The sequence below is a fragment of the Jaculus jaculus genome, chromosome 4 (assembly GCF_020740685.1).
Source record: "Jaculus jaculus isolate mJacJac1 chromosome 4, mJacJac1.mat.Y.cur, whole genome shotgun sequence".
Classification (NCBI taxonomy): Eukaryota; Metazoa; Chordata; class Mammalia; order Rodentia; family Dipodidae; genus Jaculus; species Jaculus jaculus.
In genome coordinates this window covers 116,365,376-116,393,003 of record NC_059105.1, presented here as the reverse complement: position 1 = coordinate 116,393,003, position 27,628 = coordinate 116,365,376, and the positions used below count along the sequence as shown (strand labels likewise).

General features: G+C 47.3%; 1 protein-coding gene across 1 annotated transcript; it reads right to left on the bottom strand.

Moving 5' to 3' along the window:
- Positions 1-544: 544 nt before the first annotated feature.
- Mall (mal, T cell differentiation protein like) lies at positions 545-27,452 on the bottom strand. The gene is made up of 4 exons (XM_004651754.2): positions 27,250-27,452; positions 4,640-4,807; positions 3,692-3,814; positions 545-1,896 (listed from the first exon to the last, which is right to left on the bottom strand). Exons 1-4 carry the CDS (start codon positions 27,355-27,357, stop codon positions 1,834-1,836), a joined length of 462 nt encoding a protein of 153 aa, XP_004651811.1. The 5' UTR covers positions 27,358-27,452; the 3' UTR covers positions 545-1,833.
- Between the last annotated feature and the right edge of the window lie 176 nt (positions 27,453-27,628).

Here is a 27,628-nt window from a genome sequence, read left to right as displayed (position 1 = left end):
AGACTTGGATGTGGCACCCTGGAAGGTGCAATGGGAAAGCGGTGGCTTCAGAGGACCCACAGACCAAACCCAATCAAACCCACACCTCAGTGATACCTCTCTGGGGGGACAGGAGCCCTCAGAGTGGCAGGTAGCGGTGCTGCGGCAGCTGCAGAGGAGCTTCGCGCTGGAGACGCTGGCTGGGCACTGTGTAGTGGGCAGCTTGGGAAATGGACAGGACTTGCAGTGTGGTGGAGGGACAGAAGAGAAGGAAGTCAGGCCGAGAGCCACTCAAATGCTCCACCCTTCTACGTGCAGCCCCAACTTTGCCTAAAGCACATGAGTTTGCTTTTAGAACTTACACACAAGTGGTGGGTGACACTACAATCTCAGAGCCCTATAGACGGACTGCCCTCCCTAGGGTGGCTGGGCCTCTGCCCTTGGGAAACTTAGATATCAAGGCTCCCATGTTTGGTTTGGGTGGCATTGCCAAGTGGATCCAGAAAATGATGGCTGGGTCCAGCTGTGAGAAAGACGAAGAGCATGACTCCACACATTTCACTATACAAACAACTTTTATTTGCATGTGGCCACAAAGTAAATACTGGACAGTGACCATTGTAGACAGCTGCCAGGCAACAAAATGAGAGAGAACTAGAGGCTTTTTCAAGATCTCAGGACACTTAGCAGGTGAGCATCCATGAGGCCAGGCTTCCTCAGGAGTGCAGAAAAACTGATAGGAAACAGTAAGCCTGGGATCAGTTAGGACAAGTCGCTTTCACATAGTAACTATTGCAGCAGTTGCAGAGCTGCGTTCTGCTGGCCGGGTGCCCGGGAGACCCAGCTGTGCAGAGGCCTGCCGGAGAGGCTGAGACCCTTCCAGGTGGGGAGAGGCCTGGGAGCTGCTTGCTTTGGAAGAGCCTTTACTTTGAAACCATCACCTTGATTCCATGCTTCTGCAAACACAGCAGCTTTTTCTTTGAGAATGGCCCCAAAATGCCAATGACTTTCCATGCTGAGTCCTAGGGCAGTCCTAAGGAGAGCAGGTGCGCACAGAAGAGAAGGGTCCTTTCACGAGACAATGGGGCACTTTCTTCTTCCCACGCTCCTCTGGAAGGAGTCCAGAGGTGAATCTGTGGATGCAATATTTCCACCTCCCTCTCTGAGGGTCAAGGGAGCTTGTGCTCTTCAGGTGGTGGGTCTTGAATGCCTGATGCAGGCGGGGGCTGTAGCTCTTTAGATTTTGAGCATCCTGACTCAAGCAGAAGCTGGGTGTGTCCTTCCCTGCTCAACCTCCACCCCCCAATCCAAATCTTCCCTCAAAGTTTGTTTTTAATGTATTTTCCTGGAATTCCAATGCAAAGGCAGTGGGGATTTGTAGGCAAGGGAGGAGGATGAGATAAGCTTGCCCCTGGGAGAGAGGGCAGAGACAGAACCAAAGAGGAAGGTGTAGGGCCGCTGCTGAGCCTCTGCATTTTAAGAAAACACAACTGTTCCCTAAACCTACGAATGAACCCCAAGCAGGGGTGACAATGGCAGAGCTGGGATTCTCAGTGCAAGGGCTACAGGTTAGTTTTCTATCAAAGCTGGGTTCATAGTCAGGAAGTTCCAAGAGGCAGTCACTTCCCCAGGGTAAAGAAAATAGCATTCTCATAGTCATCATAGCTGATAACATCCAAAGAACACAAGGCCAATTAGGTTTCAGTGGATGTTCTAGAAAGATGGTCTGGTAATCCCAGGGACGTCTGGGTGGGTCTTCTGTTTCTCCTCCAGATGGCAGATGGTGAAAGCTACTTTGAGAGCCAATCACGTGAGCTTTCCAGGAGCCTTCCCCACCAGGCGTGGCTCCAGCCTTCAGTGGTAATAGATGCTGAAGGCGTGCATGATGTAGAGCAGGGTGGTGACAAAGGCAAAGAACTGAGAAGACAGGACGCGTTAGAGGGGACGGGGCAGGGCTGCCCCACGGGCCCGCTTGTCCTGACCTGGCCCGAGTCCGCCGTCTGGTTTCCCCTGAGACAGAGCAGCACCTGCTGGCCAACTCCCTCCCCCATCTGCAGCCCTGGCCTCCCCCACCTGGCCATAAGGTGTTTCTTCTCCCCTCAGTCAGCCAGCTCGGGAGCCTCATCTCGTCCACATGCCAGTACAGGAGCCTGGGGTCTGCCCACTCCTTCCTTCTAGCTGTCATGGCCAAAGCCAGCCTCACACAGTCTGCTGAGTTTTCTCCCTGGCTGGTTTTGGTGCGTCCAAACCTCCTTCATCTCAGCCACCATCATCCCTCACTCAGGGCCTCGGCTGGTCCACTTCTGCCTACTCTGCTCCTTTCCCTTCTGCCCCAACAGGAAAACATGGCCATGGTTAAAACTGTGCTTAAAACAGCACACTGGCTCTCCATCAGCGTCCTTAGTATGCCTTCTAAGTCCATTCCAGCCTCACTTTCCCACACTCACACTCTGTATTCATTCATTCATTCAACAAATATCTTTTAAATTTTTAAATTTTTGTTTATTTATTTGAGAGCGAGAGACAGAGAAAGAGGCAGATATACAGAGAGAATGGGTGCGCCATGGTCTCCAGCCACTGCAAATGAACTCCAGATGTGCGCCCCTTGTGCATCTGGCTAACTTGGTCCTGAGGAATAGAGCCTCCAGGGTCCTTAGGCTTCACAGGCAAGTGCTTAACCAGTAAGCCATCTCTACAGCCCGACAAATATCTTTTTAGGCACCTGCTCTACTTCAAGAATAACTATTGGGCTGGAGAGATGGCTCCGCAGTTAAAGATCCTTATTTGCAAAGACTGATGGCCTGGGTTCAATTCCCAATACCCACATAAGACCATATGTCCAAAGTGCTCTATGCATCTGGAGTTTGTTTGCAGTGGCTAGAGGTGTTGGCATGCTCATCTCTCACCTCTATTATTACAATAAAATAAAATAAAATAAAAATTTAAAAAGAAAAAGTACTGCTATTGCAGTAAACAAGACATTGAAAAAAACTCCTGCTCTAAGTCAAGGAAATTCAAGTAGCTTAAAGGGGAGGAAGGAAGGAGGTAGGCAGGCTGGGGTGCGTCGTGGCCTCCCCCAAAGGCCACCTTGCTTGCAGACACCATCTTCCCACTCTAAGGACAGTGCCTCCTGCTGAGCCCTTGCCCCTGGCATGAACCAGTGAGCCCATGGGAGCCATCAGTCTCACACACGTCACCATTTTTCACCCTTAAGTAGTGTGTTGAGGGCTTCCCTCTGGAGTTTGTTTAGAGGATTAAAAGTCAGGCCCTGGCCACCATGAGCTTTCTGCCACACGAGGGCACCATTCCACAGCAGAGAAAGAGCTGTGCCCAGCAGCCTATTGCCTTGGTGTGAAAATGAGCAAAATTCCGAAGACTAAGGTGTTGTAAGAGGGAGCAAGACTGACTAGGAGGAGCAGAAAGCAAGAAATGACCTTTGAGTTTGATTGCATGTATTTAATATCTCTCTCTCTCTGTCTCTCTCTCTGTCTCTCTCTCTCTCTCTCTCTCTCTCTCTCTCACACACACACACACACACACACACACACACACACACACACACGGCCCCACACCCTTCTTCAACTCCCTTGCAGTTTGAACGGCAGAGTTGTCCAGAGCGCCCGAGGCAGCACTGAACTTCGTGTACCAATGCCCCCACGCAGAGGTTGACTGTGTCCCCATGTCCCTGCCCTGAGGTGGGCTAGCCACTCACCGAGGCTGCAGTGTTGATATAGTAGTGTTTCAGGTCCTCTTTCTCAGAAATGATCGTGGCGTGGACTTGCAGAACAGCGGCACTCATGTACAGGATGCCCGTGGTCCCATGGTACAGGCTGTCCTGGGGTGCAGATCAGAGGCGGGCCACCATTACTCAGCAGTGGAAAGTGGGAGGGAGAAACAAGCCCAACCCCCAAGCCCCCCCCACCTTTCTTTGTCCTCGCAGTGTTTCTAATTAAATATTTATGGAGCAAACAAGAATGGATTAATAAAAGGCTGTATTATTATATAACATGACTGTAATAATGTCAATATCATCTACATTTATTGAGGGCTTATTCCATGTCAAACTCTATGCCATACCTTTTTCTTATTTAACCTTGTCTGCTATAAGAAAGATACTACTGTCCTTATTTTTGGTCCCATTTTGAGGAAAGGAAGCTCATGGTTACAATAAATTCTAAGTGGTTAAGACAGGATTTGAACCCAGACCTCACGAACTCCCAAGTCTCTGCTGTTAACTGCAGACACTGTTCTAGGACAGCTGGCCGTGCTGAGCTTTTCTAACCTTAGAAAAAGTCTGTTTTGCCTCAGAGCCAGCTGAATTCAAAGTAAGGCCTCCCTTGCTTCCAAGCAGTTATCAGAAATTGCTTCAGGGCACAGTGACGTTCTGGCTGGCTACCCAGCCTCTTGGAACACCTCTCTCAGACAGTTTCTCTCTACTGTCTTGCCCACTGCGTATACTGCAGTATACCAAGTTAGCTCTGTACTTCTGCTGTTGACTGTCTCGGTGAATGCTTTTTCTGCCTGTGCATGAGCAGCCTTCCACATGTCCTCTCCCACAGCATTGAGCCTTAGCTTAGACAGTGTTTTCCCTCTTCATCCATAAGGGGGCCACAGAAACCCGGGCCTCCAGTCTGGTAGGAGACACTCCTCTGGTTCTTACCAAGACTCTCCAGGACTCAAATCGTTTGTAAAATCCGAACAAGTAGGACATCAGGAACAGTAGAGAGATGAGGAATGATGTGAGTGAGACATACAGCACCCATCCATGCAGCAATGGGTTCGCCACCTGAGTGGCGGCCACCAGAGTCCAGACCCAGAACCCGAATATCTGGAACAGAAAAGCATGACAGAGGAGGCTTCATTTGCTGATACAGGGCCACATTTCCCTCTGCAGGACGACCTGGTTAACAGCTTTGCTGAAATTAGGAGGAACAAGGAGGGAAATAGGACAGAAAAGCCAGCCCTTCTGAGTCACAGTCAAGTCGGACCTTGTTAGTAAACTCAAGGGTTTGGTCAATGTTGCAGAAGAAGAGACTTTCAGTCAAGTTTGGTTGCAATCTTCATGGTCCAAGCAATGTTAGTATGTTCCCAAAGCAAACTGAACACACTGTCAACATTTAAAGAGGCATTTTTCACATTGAATACTTCCTGAGAAACCCATGGTTCTGGCCACAATGACTCAGAGGAGGCCAAAATGAGTTGTTACTATCTCTTTAAAAAGGACCTGGGCTGCTGGGCATGGTGGCACACACCTTTAATCCCAACACTAGGGAGGCAGAGGTAGGAGAACTGCAGAGAGTTCGAGGAGACCCTGAAACAACAGAGTGAATTCCAGGTCAGCCTGGGCTACAGTGAGACCCTACCTCAAAAACTAAACTTTAAAAACTTAAAAAAAAAAGAAAGAAAGAAAAAGAAAAAGGACCTGGGCTGGAGAGATGGCTCTGCAGTTAAGGTCCTTGCTTGCAAAGCCTGATGGCCTGGGTTTCACTCCCCAGTACCCATGTAAAGTCAAATGTACAAAGTGGCATATGTGTCTGGAGTTCATTTGCAGTGGCAAGAGGCCCTGACATGCCCATTCATATTCTCTTTCTTGCAAATAAGTAAATATTTTTTAAAAAATGATCTGGTGTCCGTAGTGGACCACATCTTGCTATCCACCAACCCAAGCCATTCTGAGTCATGCTCCTTGCTGCTCCCTCCCACTATGGGACAGTGGTCTTCCCCAGGGTCCTTTTACCCACTTAGTGCCTGCCTGACCATGTGGGCACTTGGTTAGGACTCTCAGGTCATACTGGCTAGTATCCTGGGGTCACTTGCCAGGTGGTGATATGGGTCCACTTCAATCGTCCCAGGTCTTTGTTATCCCGCAATGGAGAAACCAGCTCTTTCCCTTGTTCTCAGCACTCTGCTTTTGTTTAAGGCGGGGATTGCCCCTAGCTGGCGAGCCCAGGGGAAAAACTAATTGTCCAGCAGGGGGCATGTTCATTGGAAGCCAAGAGAAAAAGGCTCATACAAGTATCACATGCATTTTCTCCAGCTTTCTGAGAGATCTCCTTCCAGGTTCCTCTTTAGGATGTCATTACAACACCCTTGGCAGTCCACCTCCTTGTTATTGTTAAACCTGTGCTTTTAAGCACTACATTAGCTTGTGATTTCAGGAACTCACTCTGTCCCCTTCTCTCTGTGGCTTCAGCCCAACATATCCCTGCCCACTCGAGTTTTCTTCTTGGAAGACCCTCTAGAGGCACTGACTCAGCACTTGCGTGACCCTGAGAATGTGTCATAAAGTTTTGCTCCCTGGGAACCTCCCTTGCCTCACCCCACGTCTGGACCTGTTCCCTCAGCTTCCTCTAACCCATCAGGTACAAAATCTGAACTCATTTGTCACTTGCACATTCCTTCAGAACCCACCTTCATCCACTTGCTTAGAATGATTCATCTGGGGGAAAGAGAGTTAGAAGACAGAGTGTGGAGGTTCAGAGATATGTGAAGATAAGGAAAATGATCTGTTTTCACACTTCATACTGGGAACACAGGAGTATGTCTCTTATGAAGTAATAGAATAATTTTGATGAAGAAAAGCCTGTTGACTGTAAGATGAATGGAAATATAATGATGGATGGCAGGCCCAAAAATTAATTTGTGGTTTGGAGAAATCACATTACCAGATTTCAAAAGTTTCTATAAAAGCTATAGTAACTGGGCTAGAGAGATGGCTTAGTGGTTGAGGCACTTGCCTGCAAAGCCTAAGGACTCATGTTCAACTCCCCAGGTCCCACGTAATCCAGATTCACAAGGTGATACATGTGCATGTGAGGTTGTACATATGCATAAGGTAGCACACACATCTGGAGCTTGATTATAGGAGCTGGAGGCCCTGGTGTGCCAAGTTTCTCTCTCTCCCCCCACCACAATAAAAAAAAAAAAGGCCAGTCTAAGCCAGGAGTGGTGGCACATATCTTTAATCTCAGCACTTGGGAGGCAGAGGTAGGTAGATCGCTGTGAGTTTGAGGCCACCCTAAGACTATATAGTGAATTCCAGGTCAGCCTGGGCTAGAGTGAGACCCTACCTCAAAAAAACAAAACAAAAAAAAAAAATTTTAACTGGGTGTGGTGGCGCACACCTTTAATCCCAGAACTCAGGAGGCAGAGGTAGGAGGATCACCATGAGTTGAAGGCCACCCTGAGACAAATAGTGAATTCCAGGTCAGCCTGGACTAGAGTGAGACCTTACCTTGAAAAAAAAAAAAAAGGCCAGTGTGTTGGGCTTGCCTCAAAGAAAAAAGCTATAGTAACTAAAAGAATTACAAGTGGGGGTGACTCACATTTCTGGGGGTATAGCTCATATCCTTGACAGCTCATGATCTTATCTAGTTTTATTGCCTTTCTACATAAATTTCAGAAATACCTTGCAACGTCTATCGCTGGAACATTTATTGTGTTAAATATTAGTTCAGCTTGGGGAGAATTGACAGTTTTCTAATCCATGAACATGGTATGCTTCCCTATTAAGATGTTTGACTTCTTTTATCAACGTTCTGTAGCTTTTTAAGCCTATGATTGCCATGTTTTGTTAAACTTATGCCTAAGTATTTCACTTAGGAAGAGATATTGTAAATAGTAATGTTTTTTAAGACTTTCATATCCAATTGTTGATTGAGAGAAGACAGTAATATAACTGATTTTTAGCATGTTGACATTGTCTCCTGAAACTTGCTATACTTACTTATTAATCCAGGGTTATTGTGGTTGTAAGTTGATAGAGATTTGGGGGTTTTTAGTTGTGCCCTATTAGATTTAACTTTGATGATTATTAATGCAATAAAGCATAATTTTCTATGCTTTTGATCATTTGTATTTCTCCTCTGTAATTTTTTAAATTTTCATTTATGTACTTGCATGTACATGTGTGTGTACATGTATGGACAGGCTATCTTCTCTTGCTGGATGCTTTGTCACTTTTTGCATCTGGCTTTATGTGGGTCTAGGGAATTGAACCTGGGTTGGTGGACTTTGCAAGCAAACACCTTTAAGCACTGAGTCATCTCCCCAGTTCATAAATTTTTTTATTATATCTACTGACTATAAATTTTTATAGGTTTGTCTTTTTGTTGATTAACAGGAATTCTTTCTGATAGTGTGGACATAATTTACTAGGATTTTATGGTGGTATTTGATGAACTAAGCCGTGAATTTTAGTACAGCTGAATATGATCATACTTTTTCTTTATAGACCATGCTTTTTTTAAAATCAACTTTCATAAATTTCTACCTACTTGAGGTCATGAAGATATTCTTTCTTGTCCAACTTTTATTCTGGGATAATTTTCTTTCTTCATACAGAACCCTTTAGTGGCCTTTTTAGTGAAGATCAGTTGATAGAGTCAATTTGTTAGAAAATGTCCTTAATTTTCCCCTGTCAATTTTTTTCTTGATACTTTCAAAATAAATGCCCCCTGAATTCTACATTTTTCATATAATTCCACTACCTTCTGGCTGTCATTGCTGCTATTGAGAAGCCAGCTTGCCAGGTGAAAAACTATTGTTTTGTGAGCATCTGCTGATTTTTGGGACGTCTCTCTGTCTTTGGTGTCCCACAGTTATGCAATAGTGATGCAATGTGTTGGGATGCAGATATTATTTTACTAGTCCTACTTGGTATCAATATTTTATTCTGCATATAAAAATTCTGTTATCTTGACCATGGTATTGTATGCCTAGTGTATAGTTTCCACTAATTCTCATCCTGCTTCATTTGTTTCATCTTGTGTTTAGTAAATTATAATTGGGTGCTTATGTGATAGTTCAGTTCTGAATTGTGCTATTAGAAAACAATTCCACTCACTTCTGTTTAGCTTAGCTGACAGATATATAACACTCAGGTTCTGTTTTTCACAGCATATCCCAGCTTTCAAGAACTAGTAGTTCATGCTGGGCGTGGTGGCGCACGCCTTTAATCCCAGCACTCGGGAGGCAGAGGTAGGAGGATCGCCGTGAGTTCAAGGCCACCCTGAGACTACAGAGTTAATTCCAGGTCAGCCTGGACCAGAGTGAGACCCTACCTCGAAAAACCAAAAAAAAAAAAAAAAAAAAGAACTAGTAGTTCTTAACTTATGACTAACATGCAGTTAAAGATATATCACCCTATCTCTTATAATACTTCTGCCTGTACTTTTGCATTTATGGAGAATCATGTTTTCTAATTATTTATTTATTTTATTTGTAAGTAGAGAGAGACAGAGAGAATGGGTGCACCAGGGCCTCCAGTCAGTGGCAATGAACTCCACTTTGTGTTTCTGGCTTTATGTGGGTACTGGGGAACTGAATCTGGTTCATTAGGCTATACAGGTAAGCAATTTAATTGCTGAGGCATCTCTCCAGCCCAAATAGGCTTTTAAGAAGAAAACAGAAAGAGGAGGTGAGAAGCCAGCTAGAATAAGACATCAACCACAAGGCAGAGGCTCTTGGGCAAGGAATATAAGTACAGCTCTACTAGAGTGGAAACAGTTGCAGAGTCCTGGCCACATCTTAATATACCAGTTCTAGTGCTGGAGAGATGGCTTAGCAGTTGGGGCGCTTGCCTGTGAAGCCTAAGGATCCAGGTTTGACTCTCCAGATCCCACATAAGCCAGACACACAAGGTGGTTTGGAGTTCGATTGCAGTGGCTGGAGGTCCTGGTGTACCAATTCATATCCTCTCTCTCTCTCTCTCTCTCTCTCTCTCTCTCTCTCTCTCTCTCTCTTTCCCCCTCATAAAAAATACCAGTTCTGACAGCAAATTTCTTCAGACCTTAGCAATCAAACTTTAAGTAAGCATTTAGAAATTCTAAGCTTGGTTTGGGAGTGCCTGAGAGTGAGCAGGCTGGCCTGTCCTGGGGACAGGGTGTTAAGGAGTGGTAATCCTCACTTCTAGCTCCCCCTGACCTACATTCCTGCCTGGTGACAGGAACTGCTGATGCTGGTACCTCAGGGAGGTACCAGGCCTTTAATGTACTTGGTACCAAGCCATGGAAAGTTCACAAAAGTGTTGGCACATGGTGACACCCAAACTATTTTAGCCACAAGTGAGAATGCCATTTGGGACACGTAAAACTAGTTACTGAGCTAAGGTTTATAAATTTTTAGATTCACATCAGACTTCTGAGAATGGTCTGTGCCACTGATTATGTTCCTGGTGCTGAGCCTAGGGCCTGGAACAAGGTAGGTGCGGGAATGAAGGGCCGTAGGGCACATTATTTTGAAAGAATATATAATTACATCATTCTTGCTCCCATTCACCAGGGCCTTTACAGTTTATAAAATCTATTCCCTTGCACTGCCTCATGTAGTCTGTCATATAATCCTAATTCCCGGAGAAAGATCAGAGAATGGTCACTGGTTCCTGCTGCTGCTACTTCCAGCTCACCTGCGCTAGTCTTGGGAATGTCTCTCTGTCCCTCTACCCTTGTCAGAGCCTGAAAAGGAGTCCCTGTCCCCTCTGGCCACCCCAAGCTGCCTTGGCCAGCCACACTGCCATATGCAAGTTATTTGTATTTGTGAACTCAGCCATCACCACTGTCTGCGGGGGAGGGGCTGAGACCTGTGGCCACACAGGCAGTATGAGGTGGAGCCTGGAAATAGGGGAGGACGTTTGTGGGACTGTCACCCAAACAAGATTTTGTCCTGAGAGTAGAGACAGGGAGACGCTCTGAGAAAGGACCAGAGCCTTGGTCAAGGTCTGCCAGGAGGATGAGAGGTCTTGATAGGACGCATGCCTGCCGTCCCAGAGATCCTGTGAGGACTTCACCTGCTAGGCTGCAGTAGCTTGGGCTTCCCATTCCCACCATTTACTCTTACACCAACCAAGCTTCTGAGCACTGGGAGTCTACTCAGATTATATGAGAACCTTTTGCCATAGCTTTGCTGTTGCGTGAAGTTATACAGAAGAATACTATTTACTTCTTAGTCCCACACTTCTCAGCCTTCCGGACATTAGAAGGGACCAGGCCAGGAACCAGCTAGGTGAATTTAAATCCAGAGCAGTCTTATCTCATTTCTATTTTAAGTGGTTTAGGTTGGATTCTTTCTAGATTGAGAACTTTGTTTTTACTTAAAAAAAAACACCTCATATTTAACCTTGTAGATTCTTTGGGCAGCCTAACTACTCTCCTGTTTTAATACTCATTTTATATTTCCCAAAAAGGAGATACTTTTAGCTATTTTGTGCTGGTCCTCAGACTGGAGGGATATTTGATTGCAATTAAACATTTAGAGCAAGTATGCTTCAAGTACAACCCTGGCAGGGTCTTTCCCTTATGAACAGAATATGAAAAGGTCTTTTAAGATGGGATGGAATTTAGTCATAGCCTTGATCTCTCATCTTAGAAATAGCTTCCTTGTGTTTAGAAATTGGGTTTCAGAGTTTCAGTGAGTCCCAGCACTTGGGTGGGAAGGCAGGAGGATCATGATTTCCCAGGCTAGCCTGGGTTACGCAGCAAGATACATGATCTCAAAACAAAAAAAATAGAACAAACAAAACAACCAAACAAATAAAAGGCTGGGATATGAGAGCTGCATAAAGAACATCTGGACTGGAGTCTGGTTCTGGGGCAGGGGCTGAGCCTGGGCATCATATAGTACTGCTCAGTAAGAAAACCTGCAAAGGCTTTTGACACTGGCCTGGGACTCAGCAGCCTCTTGCTGGCCAAAGATGAGATGCTTTGAGCTCCAAATAGGGTAATAGCCACAAGGGTTGGAATGCATTAATTAAACTGAAATCCATGAGTTTGAAATGATACTTTACAAAAAGAACTTCTTTAATCACTTTTGGACAATGCTTACTGTTTTGAAACTGCTTAGGAAAGGACAAGAAAGAGACATGCAAGGGGTGAGGAGTTTCTATAATATGTAGGGCCTGGGGCGTGACTCAGTGCTGGTGCGGTCTTCACCCCGCCCTGGGTCCCTGCACCGCACAACAAAACAACAAAACCAAAGCAGAAACATAGGGATGTTCCTGCACCTCCTCAGGGCCGGGCTCTGAGTGCTGCTGGTTGTAGGAACTCTCTGGGGACTCTGACAGACTGGTGACCTGGGCTGGGCCCCAGAGAATCTGACTGAAGTAATGAGGGAGGATGAGTGATGTTGGAATCTCTCTCCTCTGACGGTGCTGGCGGAACTGAAAATCTAAACCGGTTTCGACGCTGCCACTTCTCCTCTTCCAATCTGCACATCATGCAGCATCTACCCACTGCGTTAAATCCCAGCTCCAGTGCTGGGCAGGTTATATAACCCACCTGTGCCTTTGAGTCCATTAAATAGAGGAGGCATTCTCTCTGGCCCCTGACATTTGGGTCTTAGGAGAATTTGATGAGTCTCCCTCGGTGTGTAGGGAATGTTCAGTAACCAAGGTGAAAGTGACCACTTGAAATGCCTCAGAGGACAGGAAGGATATTCCAGAGAAAGACCCAAGGCTGATCTTGAGGGGTGGGAAGTTCACTACAGTGGGGTGGGATGGGAGACCCTCAGCTGGGTGAGTGCATTTGCTTCTGGGAGGCACGGACTCTTCTGACAAGTTGATGGAAGTGTTTTAAAAAATAACTTTTAATGTTTGCTGACTGATTTAGGAGGACAGGGAGATATAGGGAGAGAGAGATTGAGAGAATGAGAATGGGTGCACCAGGGTTTCTTGCCACTGCAAATGAACTCTAGATGCAAGCACCACTTTATGCATCTGGGTTTACGTAGGTTCTAGGGAAATGAACTGAGTATATCGGGTTCTTTAAAGCATTTATTAAAAAATATTTTATTTATTTGCAAGGGGAGAGAGAGAATATGGGTGTGCCAGGGCCTCTAGCCACTGCAAACGAATTACAGATGCATGTACTACTTCATGAATCTGGCTTTATGTGGGTACTGGGTAATCAACCTGGTGTTGTTAGGCTTTACAGGCAAGTGCCTTAACCACTGAGCATCTCCGAAGCCTCTCTGTCAGGTTTCACAAGCAAACACCATTAACCACTGAGCCATCTCTTCAGCCCATGGAAGTTTTTTCTTTTAAGCCAGGTGTGGTGGTGCACTCCTTTAGTTCCAGCACTTGGGAGGCAGAGGTAGGAGGATCATTGTGAGTTCAGGCCAGCCTGGGCCTACAGAGTAAGTTCCAGGTCAGCCTGGGCTAAAGTGAGACTCTACTTTATTTATATTGGGGGGTGGCTCAGGTGAGCAGCTTGGGAATTGAACCTGGGCAGCAGGTTTGATAAGCAAGTGCCTTCAGGCACTGAGCCATTCTCCCAGCCCTCACCAACAAAATTATATCTTTTTAATCACCAACAAAAATATATCTATATACATGCATATGTTTTTGCCTAAAAATTTGGAAAGTCACAGACCCCCCCCCAATGTCCTTCTGCTGTTCATAAGATGTCCATGGCCACTCCAGACCTAAAAACTGAGCCCTCACTACTCTGTTATTTTGGTGATAGTGATCAATATATTAAATGCATGTGTACTGCATACTGTTCTACTAGGAACTTCACTTTTCCAAATTTGTCCTATAAATGATGCACGCAAACAAAATACTCTACAAAATTGCTTACTGAGTCCTTGTAGGTCACAAAACCAGGAACTGGCCTAAACATTTATCTAGAGGGGTCTGGTGAGATGAGTTATGTCTGCCCAGCAGAGCCCTCAGCAACCTTGGGAAAGAATGAGAAAACTGCTTATTTCTTCAAATGCAATAAGCTCCAAGAGTTTTAAAAGGCAGACAACAGCATGCCCAGTATGCTATACTTTAAGTAGAAAAATAACAAAATGTAGAAATGCATATTTGTAAATGAAAAGAATATTTCTGAACTGAGACCTTAACCCAATGCCTTGTCCTCCGCCTCGGGGAGGAGAACTACTTGGCTTGGGGACAGAGCATGCCCCCCCCATTGTATGTGGGCCAAATTGGCCTCAAATTACCTAGCCTGCTGCCTCAGCCTCCCTCAAATGTTCGGAGTACAGAGTGCACCTGAGCTGGCTGGGGACAGAGTTTTTAATGCGGGACCATGTTTGTGTGATCCAAAACAAACAACCTGTACGTTTAAAAAGAAAGGCATTGAGTAGTATCTGCCCACTGGCAACATCACTGGAGTGGGCAGGGGCACATGTGCTGGCACAGTGCACTGAGAGGTTCTGAGTGGTGATGCCAGGAAGGCCATAACACCAGGAGGGGCGCAGGAGGTGGGAAGGGTCTGCATGTATCAGACCCACATGGCTGGGGCTCCAGGCCAAAACTGGGAGGGGTGTTCAGCCTGGGACAGACAAGCAGCTGAACACCAGGGAGGAGTTCGGGTTGGGGCCCTGCCCTACCAGCAGGTTTTTCTGCATAGCTGGTGGCATTTCAGCATGGCAAATGTTACTGCCAACATCACATTCCTTTCCTTGCTGCTTGTTTTAGTTTTCATGACAGCTTTGCCCCTCCTGCCTTTCCTTGGTTCTCAGGTGACCACAAAGTGTACCACAAACCTCAGAAACTTGAGCTGGGAGGAAAAGGCCAAGTCAGAAGAAGGGTGAGGCCATGAAGTCAGCAGCGCAAGTGAGCTAGGTCTCCTGAACCACTGACAGGCTGGTAGGAATGAGCCCCACAAAGGACTCATCCAGCTGGCCAAATAGGGAAGTCCAGTACCCTGAAAGCTCCCCACAACACTGTGATGCTTCAAGATGAAGAAAACTATTTTTTTTGTTTTTGTTTTTCGAGGTAGGGTCTCACTCTAGCCCAGGTTGACCTGGAATTCACTATGGAGTCTCAGGGTGGCCTCGAACTCACGGCAATCCTCCCACCTCTGCCTGCCGAGTGCTGGGATTAAAGGTATGCGCCACCACGCCTGGCATCCTCCCCACTTTTTAAAATGATACCAAAAATCACAAAAACGCTGGGCGTTCCATAGTGAATTCCAGGTCAGCCTGGGATAGAGTGACACCCTACCTCGAAAAAACCAAACCAAAACAAAACAAAAAATCACAAAACAAGAATCCTCTTAACCATTTGTGTGTGGTTCAGCTACAACAAGCTGAGTATCTTCACCATTCAGCTCCTGAACTCTTCCATTCTTCAAATCAGAAACTCCATCCCCTTAAACACAAACTTTCCATTTCCCCTTCCCCAGCCCTCAGCAGCCTTGCCTCTGTTTTCTCTCTCTGCATCTGACTGCTCTACTTCACGTAAGAGCGCTCATGGGCCGGGCAGATGCTCAGTGGATAAAGCGCCCACTTGATCCCCAGACCCCATGCAAGCAGCTAAAAGCCCTGGCAAGCTTCCGTGATTCCAGCATGCTGACACTGATAGCAAAATGGGAGGTAGAGACAGAATTTTCTGGAAGCTCATGAGAGGGCCAGTAAAGAAGAGTAGAACAAGAACCAGAGCAAGAAACTGCCTCTGATGAGGTGGACAGGCTCTCTGACCTCCACACGTGCTCTGTGGCATACATGAGCATCTCCCCCCAACACAAATAATAAAATAAGTGGAAATTTAAAAATAAAAGAAATCATGCAGTACTTGTCATTCTGTGACTTGGCATAATATTTTTCAGGTCCATCCATGTTGGTATTTTAGCATATGTTAGAATTTCGTCCTGTTTTAAGGCAGAATAATTGTCATTGCAAAATGTAAGGGTTTTGCATGTATATGTACGTGTGTTGTCTGTGCATATATAGGTGATTGTAGATGTGTGGGCACTTATGTGTGTGCATGTCTGCATGCATGTGAGCATGTGGAGGCCAGAGGTTGACATCAGGTCACTCTCACTTGATCCCAGAGCTTGCCCATTCAGCTAGTCTAGTTAGCTGGCTTGCCCAGGGATCCCTGTTGTCACCTGAGTGTTGGGATTATCAACGGCCACCACAGCCACCTGGCCTTTATGTGGTGCTGGGCCCTGAGCCCTCATCCTCTCATGCAGCAAGTGCTTTATTCAGAGTAATCTCCCCAGCCCCCAAACTTATGTGTTTTGGCTTCGCCACAGTACAAAAGCAAGATGCACTTAGTAGAAATTGTATGTTCAGGTTTGCATTTTGCTCTCTTCTCAGATACTGTGCCAAAGCTGCCAGCCCGCATGCGACCACGAGGGAGGACAGCAGACTCTGCAGCCGACTGTGTTGCCAGGCTAGGAAGCGTGTGGCTAGTTGTAGTCAGCGCATTTTCAGGTTACGACAGGCTCATCTCACACTGTGCTCGTCAGGACCTCACCCCTCTATAAGTCAAGAGGCATCTGTGTTATATTTTGGTCATCCATCCGTCTGTCTGGGACACTTGGGTTGTCTCCCCCTTTGGGCTATTGTGAAGAATGCTGCTATAAACATGGTGTGCAAATATTTTTTGATGTATATCCTTTAAAAGGGAAAATGAAGACAAAACCCATCCTGTGGTGGTCCTCATTGGGAAGTTCCTCTGCAAAGTCCCTGAAGAGTGACAGGACCTCCAGACAGGTGCCCATGTTCCTGCTGCCATGGGTGTCACTGCAGAGTTTGTTTTGTCCAGTCAAAGCACACCAACTCCAGGGAGGCTTTAATGGCTCAAAATGGAATCAAATGGCATGAATCAGTTTTAACCCTAACATTCTAAGATGATTGTAAAATAATATTAACAGTGAACAAACATTTCATCATGTCATACTTCTTCCCAGACATAGTCCTGATACATCCTTTGGAGTTGTTTTGTTTTGGTCTTGTCAGGGCTGGGAATAGAAACCAGGGCCTTATGCATACTGGGCAAGTACTCTCCCAGTGAGCCATATCCACGGGCCCCCTTCTCTCTGTGTGCATGTGTGTGGGGGGGTGCACATGTGTGGGTATGTGTGCATATGCCAGGGGGTTATGCTGGGTGTCTTTCTCCATCACTCTCCCCTTTATTTTGCTGAGGAGGATCTGTCACTTGAGCCCCCTGACTCAACTAGACTAGCTAGCCAGCTTGGCCCTGTCTCCACCTCCTGGGCCCTGGCATTGCACTGGTGGCTGCCACTGCCACTGGGCATTTATGTGAGTGCTAGGGATCCAAACTCCAGTCCTCACGCTTGCAGGACAAGTACTTTACCAACTGAGCCATTTCTCCAGAAATCCCCCCACATACCACCACTCCATTCTTGTTTTTACTGAGAAAGAACCTTCCTGTGTAGTCCAGGCTGGCTTTAAATTCTCCATGTGCTTGCCTCTGCCTCCCTGGCACCCAGGCACCACCACACGGGGCTCAGCTGCTGCTTGTTATCTGCAGTAATTCCGTGCTGTTTTTGTGAAGCCTCGCTTAGCACGTCTTGATCCATTGCTCAGAGGAAATTCAGGGTCAGGCTCCTATAAGCCTTGGTCACAATGTTGTTTATTTTTGCCACTTAATCATGATATAATCATGTTTAATATATGCTTCTATCTGAAGATGCCTTATCTAGTATGTACTACTGATTTCTTAACACTAAAAATATGGCCAACAGCACTGGAACACATTTGAATAAAGCTCATTGCACACATACATTTTCTCCATAAGGGTCACCTCAGACTTGTGTCACTAAGAACCATCAATGATGCCTCAAAGCTAGGCTCAGGGGTACTTTATTTATTTATTTTATTTTATTTTTTTGAGGCAAGCCCAACAGACTGGCCTATTTTTTTTTTTTTTTAATGTGAGAGGGGTGAGAGAGAATTGGCATGAGGGCCTCCAGCCACTGAAATAGAACTCCCCCCTTATGCACATGTGTGACATTTCATGCTTGTGTCACTGTGTCTGGCTTACATGGGACCTGGAGAGTTGAACATGAGTCCTTAGACTTTTCAGGTAAGTGCCTTACCTTCTAAGCCATCTCTCCAGCCCAGGAACACTTTATTTTAATTAATTCATTTTGAGATGAGTTCTCATGATATAGGCCAGGCTAGCCTCATATTTAAGTCTTAGCTTCGGATTCCCTCTTGTTGCTAGGATTATAGGTATGCACCACTATACCTGGTTGCTTGAGTAGTTATTTTCTTTCTTTCATTTTTGTATGTGAATTTGTGTAGTGCATATAAGCATGTGCATATATATGTGTGGGCACATGTGTGTGCATGTATTTATAAATGCTTGTAGGACCAGAGGTCAATGTTGAGTGTCTTCCTCAATCACTTTCCACTTTATGCTTTGACAGAATTTCTTATTGAAACTGGAGCTCACCAATCCAGCTAGACTAAATGGCCAGCAAATCCTAGACACCCTCCTGTCTGCCTCTCCAGCACTGGGATTGCAGGCATGCACCACCATGCCTGGCTTACATCTGGTGGGTGCTAGGAATCCTACCGTAGGTGCTTATGCTTGTGAGGCAAGCACTTCCCCTCGGAAACATCTCTCCAAACCACTAGGTGAGTTTTAAACAGTAACTCATCCACAAAAGTGTGACTATGGCACTAAGTACATGGAATAAAGAATGTTTATGGTATAGGAAGGAGCTTCTTTCTTTTTGGAGACTAGTATAGACTGGACTGGAAACTCATGGCAATTCTTTCTCCTGACTTAACCTCCTCAGTGCTAGGACTACATACATTGTACCAAAATTATATTCCATGTAGTGATAAAACCTCATTTTCCAGTTGACTCAAGGGTAGGGTGTGGTGAGGTGTCTCATTTCTTTCTCCCTGTAACAGATAAGGTTGCAGCAACTAGTTGTCACAGAGACCGTTTTTCATTTATGTGGTTTCTCTGGGTTACATCCTCTCCCTGAGTCTGTGAATGAAAGATGCAGGTGGGGAGGGACATAGAGGTCACTTTACAACATGCATTAGGCTCAGCATATCCTCTGGCTTGGGACACATAGGTGGCCTAATCCTGGATGACAAGATGTGCAGGAAAGCCTGTTAATGGACTCATGCCAAGAACATGGTCCCGGTGGTCCCCATTCTCTCTCTGGTCATCGCTGTGTGGGTGACGAGGCAAGGAGGTATGGGATGGAGATGAGGGAGATGGAGAGTCCCGGATGACACACTGGGCAGATGGAGAATCAGCCTACCAAGCCTTACACATCCCGAGACATGAGATAATTCATTTACCCCCTACTAATGCTCATCCTTTGTCCCAGAACCACTAAGTACTAAAGGGATGGGAGGCTGCATATGTCATATACACCCTCTGTCCCTACTTAGATCACTCTACTGGCTTCCATGACTCCCAGGCCAAACTTGGGCCTCCATATCTGTTGCTGGCCCAGGAAGAAACATTCAGAGAAATTCCAGGCACCCTAACCTTCCACCAGTATTCCTACCACTGGCTACCAAACTATGGGTTGGACCCACTCGTTGATCATGACTCATGTTGAGTGGGTCATTAACCACCATGAAGATATCAAATACAACAGAATGGAAAGTATAGGAGTGCACTGTCCATGGAAAAGGAAATAGTGTTTCCTGAGTCCTTTGTTTTACACACACATACACACACACACACACACACACACAGTACCAGATTGCTATGGAAATACATCTTTCTGTGGATCACAGCCAATGCGTGGAGGCCTGTGCTCTAATATGTCTCCCCTCTGGTAGCCCCAAGCCCATCCTGTTCAACCTGGACAGCATTTCCTCAGAGCAGTGACCCCCCCCACCTTAGGTAAGGACTCCCAGTGGCTGCTGTAGTAAAATTAGCTTACAGGTAGGAGTCCATGACAAGGACTGGGTGGCAAGTATGCCACCCAGAGGGAAGTAAAGGGAACTGTGCTGAGAGCCACAGCCAGCAGGCAGAGTCAGGGCGGTGGGAGCGCCCTAGAGGATCCAGTACCTGGAAGCACTGGAATTTGTTGCAGGCTCCTGCCAGGAGTGGCCCTGCTTGAGGCAGAGGCCCAGCCAGGCAGTGCTGGCCTTCTCCAGAGGGGCTGGGTGCTCTTGGGAAGGCTTTGCGTCGCTGTGGGTCTGTGTATGGCTTGGAGACACCAGTGCCCACATGGTGCTATTTATAGCCCACGTGGTGGTTCCCATCCCTGCCACAATGGCTGAGCAGCCTTCTGAAGCTTCATGGGCAGACAGTCCTATTTCTGTTGTCTAGAGAAGAAAACAGCTTCGAGAGGTTGACGAACTTCCCCAAAGGCCTTCAAACATCTAGTAATGTGTGGAAATTCCATAATTCATAATTTCACCTACAACACTTTCAAACACTGAGTCACTACGTCCTGCCTCATGGTGAGAGAATTTTGTGTGTGTGTGGCTTTAGGCTTATCAGGAAGTTGCCTGCCCAGTCTGCCTAGACCTCCCTGAGGGCCAGGTCTTATTCCATCCACTTTGGGAACAATAGTGTGGGATGGAGCTCTGTGGGCCATTGCTCTTCGCAGAACTAGTCATAGAATGGTCCTGTAAGTGCCCTTAGGACCTGGCAGGAAGCCCAGGAAACTTGGGACTAGAGCCTTCCCTGAGCTAGCAAGCCCTTGCATTTCCTCCCTCCTCCCAAAGTAGGGGGGCTTCCTGCCCCAAGGCCACACCCACTCATTCAGACCCAGACTGATCATATTTTATTGATCAAACTGCACAGATTTATGATGTAACATAAAATAAAATAATAAAAACATTCTTATCCATCCAAAGTCTAAAGGGCTCTTCCTTCTTGTCAAGAATAAATAATAATTTTAAAAAAGGCAAAACACTAGACCCTTTGGGGGCAATTTCGACCTGCTCCAAGGTAAACATTTCCACTCTTCCCAGTGCCCTCCCTGGCATGCTCCCCATCCTCTGGGCTTTCCACCTGGGCCTCTTCTTATTCTTCATCTTTGGCTCTTGTTACGGCCTCAAGTCCCTTCACATGTTCCCAGGACGTCTCAGTTGAGCCTTAGACACCCTCTGTAACAGGAACCACTTTCCTTCCCTTCATTAGGCAGTGGTTCCCTCAGCCCCCACTGATTACTGGCTTGGCTCCCCCAGACTACCTCCGCCCAGCTATGACCAGACCCTAGAGTGATGATGATTTTCAGGAAGCCACCTTAAACTCTGGAGGACCCTAACTGATCATCACTCTCCACTTTCATTGTCTCTCTTTGACACTTGCTACTTGGATGTGGAGTTTCTAGAGGTTGGGACTGGGTCTTGAGGTGTCCATTCCCCAGCATCCAGCACAAAGCCTGGCATCAAACAGCACCAACTGATGGAGATCAATTCAAGAAAGGAAATGGAGGGGCTGGAGAGATGGCTTAGTGGTTAAGGCATTTGCCAGCAAAGCCAAAGGAGCCACCCAGGCTCGATTCCCCAGTACCCATGTAAGGACAGATGCACAAGGTGGTACATGCATCTAGAGTTCATTTGCAGCTCGCTCTCTCTATCTGCTTCTTTCTTGCTCACTCTAGAATAAATTAAAAAAAATTTTATTTGTTTATTTAACAGAAAGAGGAAGATAGAGAGAGAATGGGTGCCAGGGCCTCTATCCACTGCAAATGAACTCTAGTTGTGCATCTGACTTGATGTGGGTACTGGGGAATTGAACCTGGTTCCTTTGGCTTTGCAGTAAGTGCCTTAACCACTAAGCAGTCTCTCCAGCCCAAATAACATATTCTTTTTTTTAAAAAAAAAAAAAAAAAAAGGAAATGAGCCAGTCGTGATGGCACATGTCTTTAATCCCATCACTTGGGAGGCAGAGGTAGAAGGATCTCCATGAGTTCGAGGCCACCCTGAGATTGCATAGTTAATTCCAGGTCAGCCTGGGGCAGAGTAAGACCTACCTCAAAAAACAAACAAACAAACAAACAAACAAACAGGAAATGAAAACTACCTACCTGCCTGTCTACCGTCTCACCTTCCTGGGCCTGAATCCTATGCAGGTGGTACCAACCGATGCCTTCTGAACTTGCCACTGTGGCCCAGCTATTAATGGTCACTTCTGCCAGGAGGCTGGACCCACGTGGACAGTTGCTGATTTGCTTCATTCTCATCCACCTCCTGCCCCATCCTAGGCTCTAGAGATTCTCTGAACAAGTGGGATTCCATAGGAGGGTTTCCCACTTCCCTGCCTCCTCTCTGTCACATTCCCACAATCCTCACCACACCGGGAAGTCCACTGTCCCGTCAGAGAGGATGAGGCTCACCTGAACATAATCCTGCATGCCTACCCAGCGCCACCTTGGCACAGAGGGCTTCCAGAGGGTGGGACCTTGGGTGGGGGCAATGACCAATAAGAGGTGGTAGAAAAGAACAGCTTAGCAAACCCACATAAGGCAGGGGCTGAGATGGGCTTCTCTGAAATGGAATACTCTCAAGCCCCAGACCCATGGTATCTAGCTCCTCTGTGTGGGGATCCCCTGGAGGTGCCGCTCTGGGGCCCAGCTGGTACCTTATAGATGCAGTGGGAAGTGGTGGTCTCTAAAGGGAGCTGGTGCTGCTGTAATAAGTGGGCCTGTGTGTGCCCTGAGCAGATGTCTAGCCAAGTTGGGCAAAGGCCAGAGATCTCAGAACCCTTCCCTACACTGGCCTGCTTCCTCTACTGGCCAATCTGCAAACATTCTGGAAAGTTATCTCGATGTTCTCAGAAAGTCCTCCAGGGGAAAACCCTGGGAATGGCAGAGTGAAGTTAGCACGAGCTGAGAGCTTCTTATCAGGGAGACTACCCAAGAACCTCTCCTAGTCTGGTTATTTCCTTCAAGCATGAGCAGCCACCTTCACGGCAACCTTCCATCGTGCGCATGGTTGTCTGCCTTGGCTGTGCTGACCTAGGCCACTGGTTTGGGGAGGGTTCCTGGTGGGTTGGCTGTCCTCTGTGGTCAACATAGATCTAGAAGTCTTCACAAAGCAGAAAGGGATGGCGCTGGGATGCAGGACCATGCTGGTTGGTGCCCAGTGTCTCTACTCAGGGCCTACTACTATTGTCTTCCCTGGTCGTGGGCTTCCTATGCAGCGAAATCCTTGGCAGATTCTGGCAATGGGAGGTTGGAAGGAGCTGGATGAGAAGAGAGGAGCGGGCACTTCCTACAGCCTCTTCCAGTCTTGCTCCTGTCCTCCTCGCAGTAGCAATGGCTGGCTCTACCCCTAGAAAACCTGCCAACTCTGCGCCTTTCTCTGGGGCCCATGATTTCATGACAATTCCTCCCCTCAGGACCTGAGCACCAGTAAGCTAGGGACCCTCAGCTTCACTTCTGATCCCCTAATCTGAGGGCAGAGCAGCTGTCCCTGAAATTACTCTTCTCTCGATTGCCTTAACAATCTTGAGATGCTTGCAGGTGTGGATGTTTCAGTCTTTAAGACATGATCTACAACTTACCTTTTTCTCTCTCTCTTTTGGTTTTTTTTTTGGGGGGGAGCATGGTGGTGGTGATGGTGGTTTAGATGGTGGTCTTATTCTGTAGCCCAGGCTGGCCTGGAAATCAACATGTAACCCAGTCTAGACTTGAATTCATGATGATTTTCCTGCCTCAGCCTCCCAAATGCTGGCATTATAGGTGTTCACCATTCTACCGGGTATTCTCTCTTCCCTTATTATTTTTGTAGCTTGTAAACAACAGAGCCTGGGGCTTGATTTAAGGTTGCAGGAGAAATGATGAAATACGGCCATGGGAAATTGCCACTTATTGGAAGAGGAGCACAGGACAGCAAGGGACAGAAGACTCCACTTCCAAGCAAAGAGAAGGCATCTGCCTAACATGGGCCCTAACTCCTCCCCCCAGTACCACCTAGTCACTTTTAGTCCTCACAGAGTTGGCCCTGGTAGGGGGGAGTCCTGTGTGGGCTTCAGTACGTGTCAAACAAACTCTTAAAAATGACCAAATAGAAGGAGAAGAAGCTTGAAATGATGGTGGAACCGGGAGTTTGGGTAACACCAGAACCTCCCGAGGGAGGAGAGAAGGGACTCCCAAGGGAGACTGAAGGCAAGGGACCTGAGCACGTCCTTCTGACCCACATGGAGGTGAGGCACGAAGCTGAAGGAAAACATCCCACATCAAAGATAGTCCGAACCTCCGCCCCTTTTAATTAGCAGAGTCTCTAGGAATCTTGGCTGTTTCCTTTTAATTAGGCAAAAAGTCTAATTAAGGAGTCCACTCATGGGAAGGGTAAAGGTTAAAAGACTTTCTTGGTTCCTTACTCAATAAAGCATACCCCAGGGCTAGACACTGGGGAAAGCCCTCAGCCTCCACCTTTCAGCCTGACAAAGGTCTCAGGTCATGGCGTGACCCCCTCCACCCCCCAAACCTCCTGCCACACTCAGACAGCTACCTCTGCAGAGTGAGGCCCAGGCCAGGCTCAGCCTAACACTGGCCCAAGCATGGAGGAGAGGGAATAAACAGAGATTGTTCTTCCCTCACCTTAAAACCCATGGATCCAAAGGTTCCTTGCTCTTGGAGATCATATTATCAAATGAATATTTTCTATAAGAAATCCAAGCTCAACAACACACTGAGCAAAAGCTCAAGTCTCATGTCTTGATGGTGGGAATGCAAAACGCAAAAACTATTCATAGCTTGTCAGTTTCTTAGTAATGACCAAGCAGACACTTACTGCACCCAACAGCTACACTTAGAAGTTTTCCCATGAAAACTTTATTTGGAGCAGTCAAGGACTGCAAACACCCAATGGGGCCTGCTTAGATTATGGTAAATCTGTACCATGGAGAAAACTATTGATAGAAATAAAAATAAAAGTAGAGAATGAGGACATTGTAAAGGTTTTTGACAACAAATTATACTGAGAAATGATTTCCAGGGCTCTGTCTGGAACGGGGTGAAGGAGGGTGGAGTAGAGTGGGGAACCCTAGAGCAGTGCTACAGGGAGCTCTTCGGGGTGATGGGATCTTGCTTGTGGTGACCACACAAATCTACACGGGGAGAGGACAACTCGGAAAGCACTGAGGAGAGTACAGTGACTTCCTTAAGCCATCTTTACAACTTCTTACAAATCTATCATTATTGCAGAATACAGAAGTTTAAAATGTGAATTTTCATGTCAATGACTGGGAAATAAACGGTCTGAGGTAAAGGTCAGTTAGAGTGGGCAGTGCCCCCCTAGTGTGTCCTCCTCAAGAACCTGAAAGAGCCAGAGTTGGCGCCTTACCAGCCAGGGCGGATGGGCCCTTGGGCTGTAGCAGGAAGACTGGCCTCAACTCATTTGCTCTCAGATTGCCTGGGGTCCTGGGTTCACAGGATCATGTTTTCAGCACAGGCCGGCTTTTTTGGATTCCTAGTGGGACTCCAGAAATGGTGGGTGGAAGGAAGGGTAGCTGTAAACACCATCCAGAACCCGCCCCACCATGGACGTCACTGAATCAGAGCTATTTCTCTGCCCACTCCCCAACCCACCCCTTGCCACTTCACTGGCCTGGGTTCCCTGATTTGCAATTTACTCTATGGATTTTTGCCTTAGATCTAAGCAGGGTCAGCAGGACCCAGGGACCTTGGGTCTTCACACAGTCTCAGCAGATAGCACAGGCAGATACACACACACACACACACACACACACACACACACACGCATGCACGCACGCGCGCGCGCCCAGGCCACCAGGGTCAGGGAAAGGCTGTTCCAGGCCTCTGTATCACTTCCCAGCCCAGCAGTATCTTCTGCTCACAGGATCAGAACTGACACTTACCTTGACTTTCGCCTCTCCTTCCTTCTCACTTGCCCATCCTGCATCCTGCATCCAGACACGCTCCATGCTACAGTTCATGCCAGGCATGCTCATGGCAGGTGCCAAGTAGCATGTCCAGAATAGCACTCTCAATGTCCTTGTGGAATCTCCGAACACACCTACAGTGGCTTATATACTTGCTTCTGTATTTCTCAAAGTTTTCAACAAAGAATAAGGATGACTTGCAAATTAAAAAGAAAGTTGCAACGAGGAAACTTCAGACGGGGCCCATTGGAAGGGCATTACACAAGATAGCCAATCAGACCTCCTTCTAAAGTGTCAAGACAAAACCTGCGGAATTGTCCTGACTTAAAGGAGATATGACAACTAACTACAGTGTGGAATTCTGGCTTGGATCCTGGGTCAGAGAAAGGACATTACTGGAGAAATGAGCAAAATTTGAACACAGTAATCAATAACTGAGTATTAACGCTGATTTCCTGATTTCTAGAGTTATTTTGTGGGAGCTGTGGACATCATAGGAAGCTGAGCAGACTACAGAGTATTCTAGTACTGTGGCTTTAAAATACATCTAGAATTATTTTAAAATAAAAAGAAATCAAGAAAATTGAACTAATGACATGTCACCATTTCCTTCAAATCCTTAAAGGCCCAGAGCCCCAGTTAAATATGCACTTCTCTTGCTTGTAGGAGCAGGGCAGGTGGGGACACACAATGACATCTCCTGATAGTCCTGTCTCTAATTCCTAATTCCTAAGCTCAGCAATGTTCCTTCCAGGCCTCTAGACTCTTCTCTCTCCTGCCTGTCCTCTTAAGACCCCGGCCTGACTTGAGGAAAGGGTCTGTCCCTATGGGTGTGACAGTTTGATTCTGAGACTCTTCCCCAGTAGACAGAGGTCCCCATCCTTCTGCCAATGCTTGTGTGACTGGCAGAAACATACACTGAATAAAAAAAAAAAAAAATGGAGGAGTCAACCATGACCCTGGATCCATGTGGCTGTTCCAAGGTGAGGGACACACCCAGGTCCTGGCATACAGAGCTCTTGAGAGCACTGGGGGATTTCGAAACCTGTCTCTGGGGTGGTGTTTTGGGTGGAGCCTGCTTCCCTTTCTCTAGGCCATCAATGGCTGCCCTTTAACCAATCTGCCTAAAGTTCACTCAGTCAGAACCAACCTTCCACGCAAATGACCAGAGTGAGTAGGATGGGCTCTGTCCTCTTTATTAGATGACTCCACTCTGTCTCACACTCCCTGCCCAGGGGCAGCACTGTCCAATTCAGAAACCCAAAGAAAAATATCACCCACAAATGAGATGGCCCAGAAGGTTTCAGCATAGAAAACCCCCTCCTGCGCCCTGCATTGGTCACCCGACTGCAGCATGCCTGCAGGGAAGAGAATGAGACTCCCTGGCTCAAGGGGGTCTTGACTTCTGCTGACACTGCTCAGCCAAGGCCCGGATGAGCACCACAGTTCTGTCCTGTAGTGTCCCGGAATGATGCAAGGACAGGTTCTCCAGTGGTACCTGGGCATTTTACTGGATGGTTGGTGTTTAAGGTACATACTGTCATAAGCTACCTCCTGCGGGGAGCCCACATACAAGACCACCCATACTGTAAAAGCCCAGAGGGTCCCCGGCTGAGGCCAGCGCAGAGCCGGGAGGCAGAGCCTCAGAGCCCCTGCGGAGGTGGTCCCCTGGGTCTGTCCCCTTCCTGGAAGGCCGCGGTCCCTCGCTCCTCCCTCCCGGCAGGGGCACTCACCAGCTCGGGCAGAAAGAAGGCGAAGGGGATGGTGAGGAGCAGCGCGACCCCCGAGGGCACGTCGGGCGGGGCGTAGCTGGTGGGGGGCGGCGCGTCGCGGGAGGCCATGCTGTCACCCACTGCTCGGCACGGGCGCTCCGCGGCAGGCGCCGGCGCTCAGCCCTTCAAATATCACCTCCTGCCCGACACACCCATCGGCCTGACGGCGCACGTCGCCTGGGAGGGGAAAAGAAAGTTCCCGCGGAGCAGGTCCGTCAGCTCGCCGCCTGCAGCTCCGAGCGCTGCAGGGGTGCGAGGCGCACGCACGGCGCGCCCCTGGCTCGGTGCAAGCAGACCTACTATGCGCTAAACCGAAGTCGGCCACGTGGCCACGCCACCC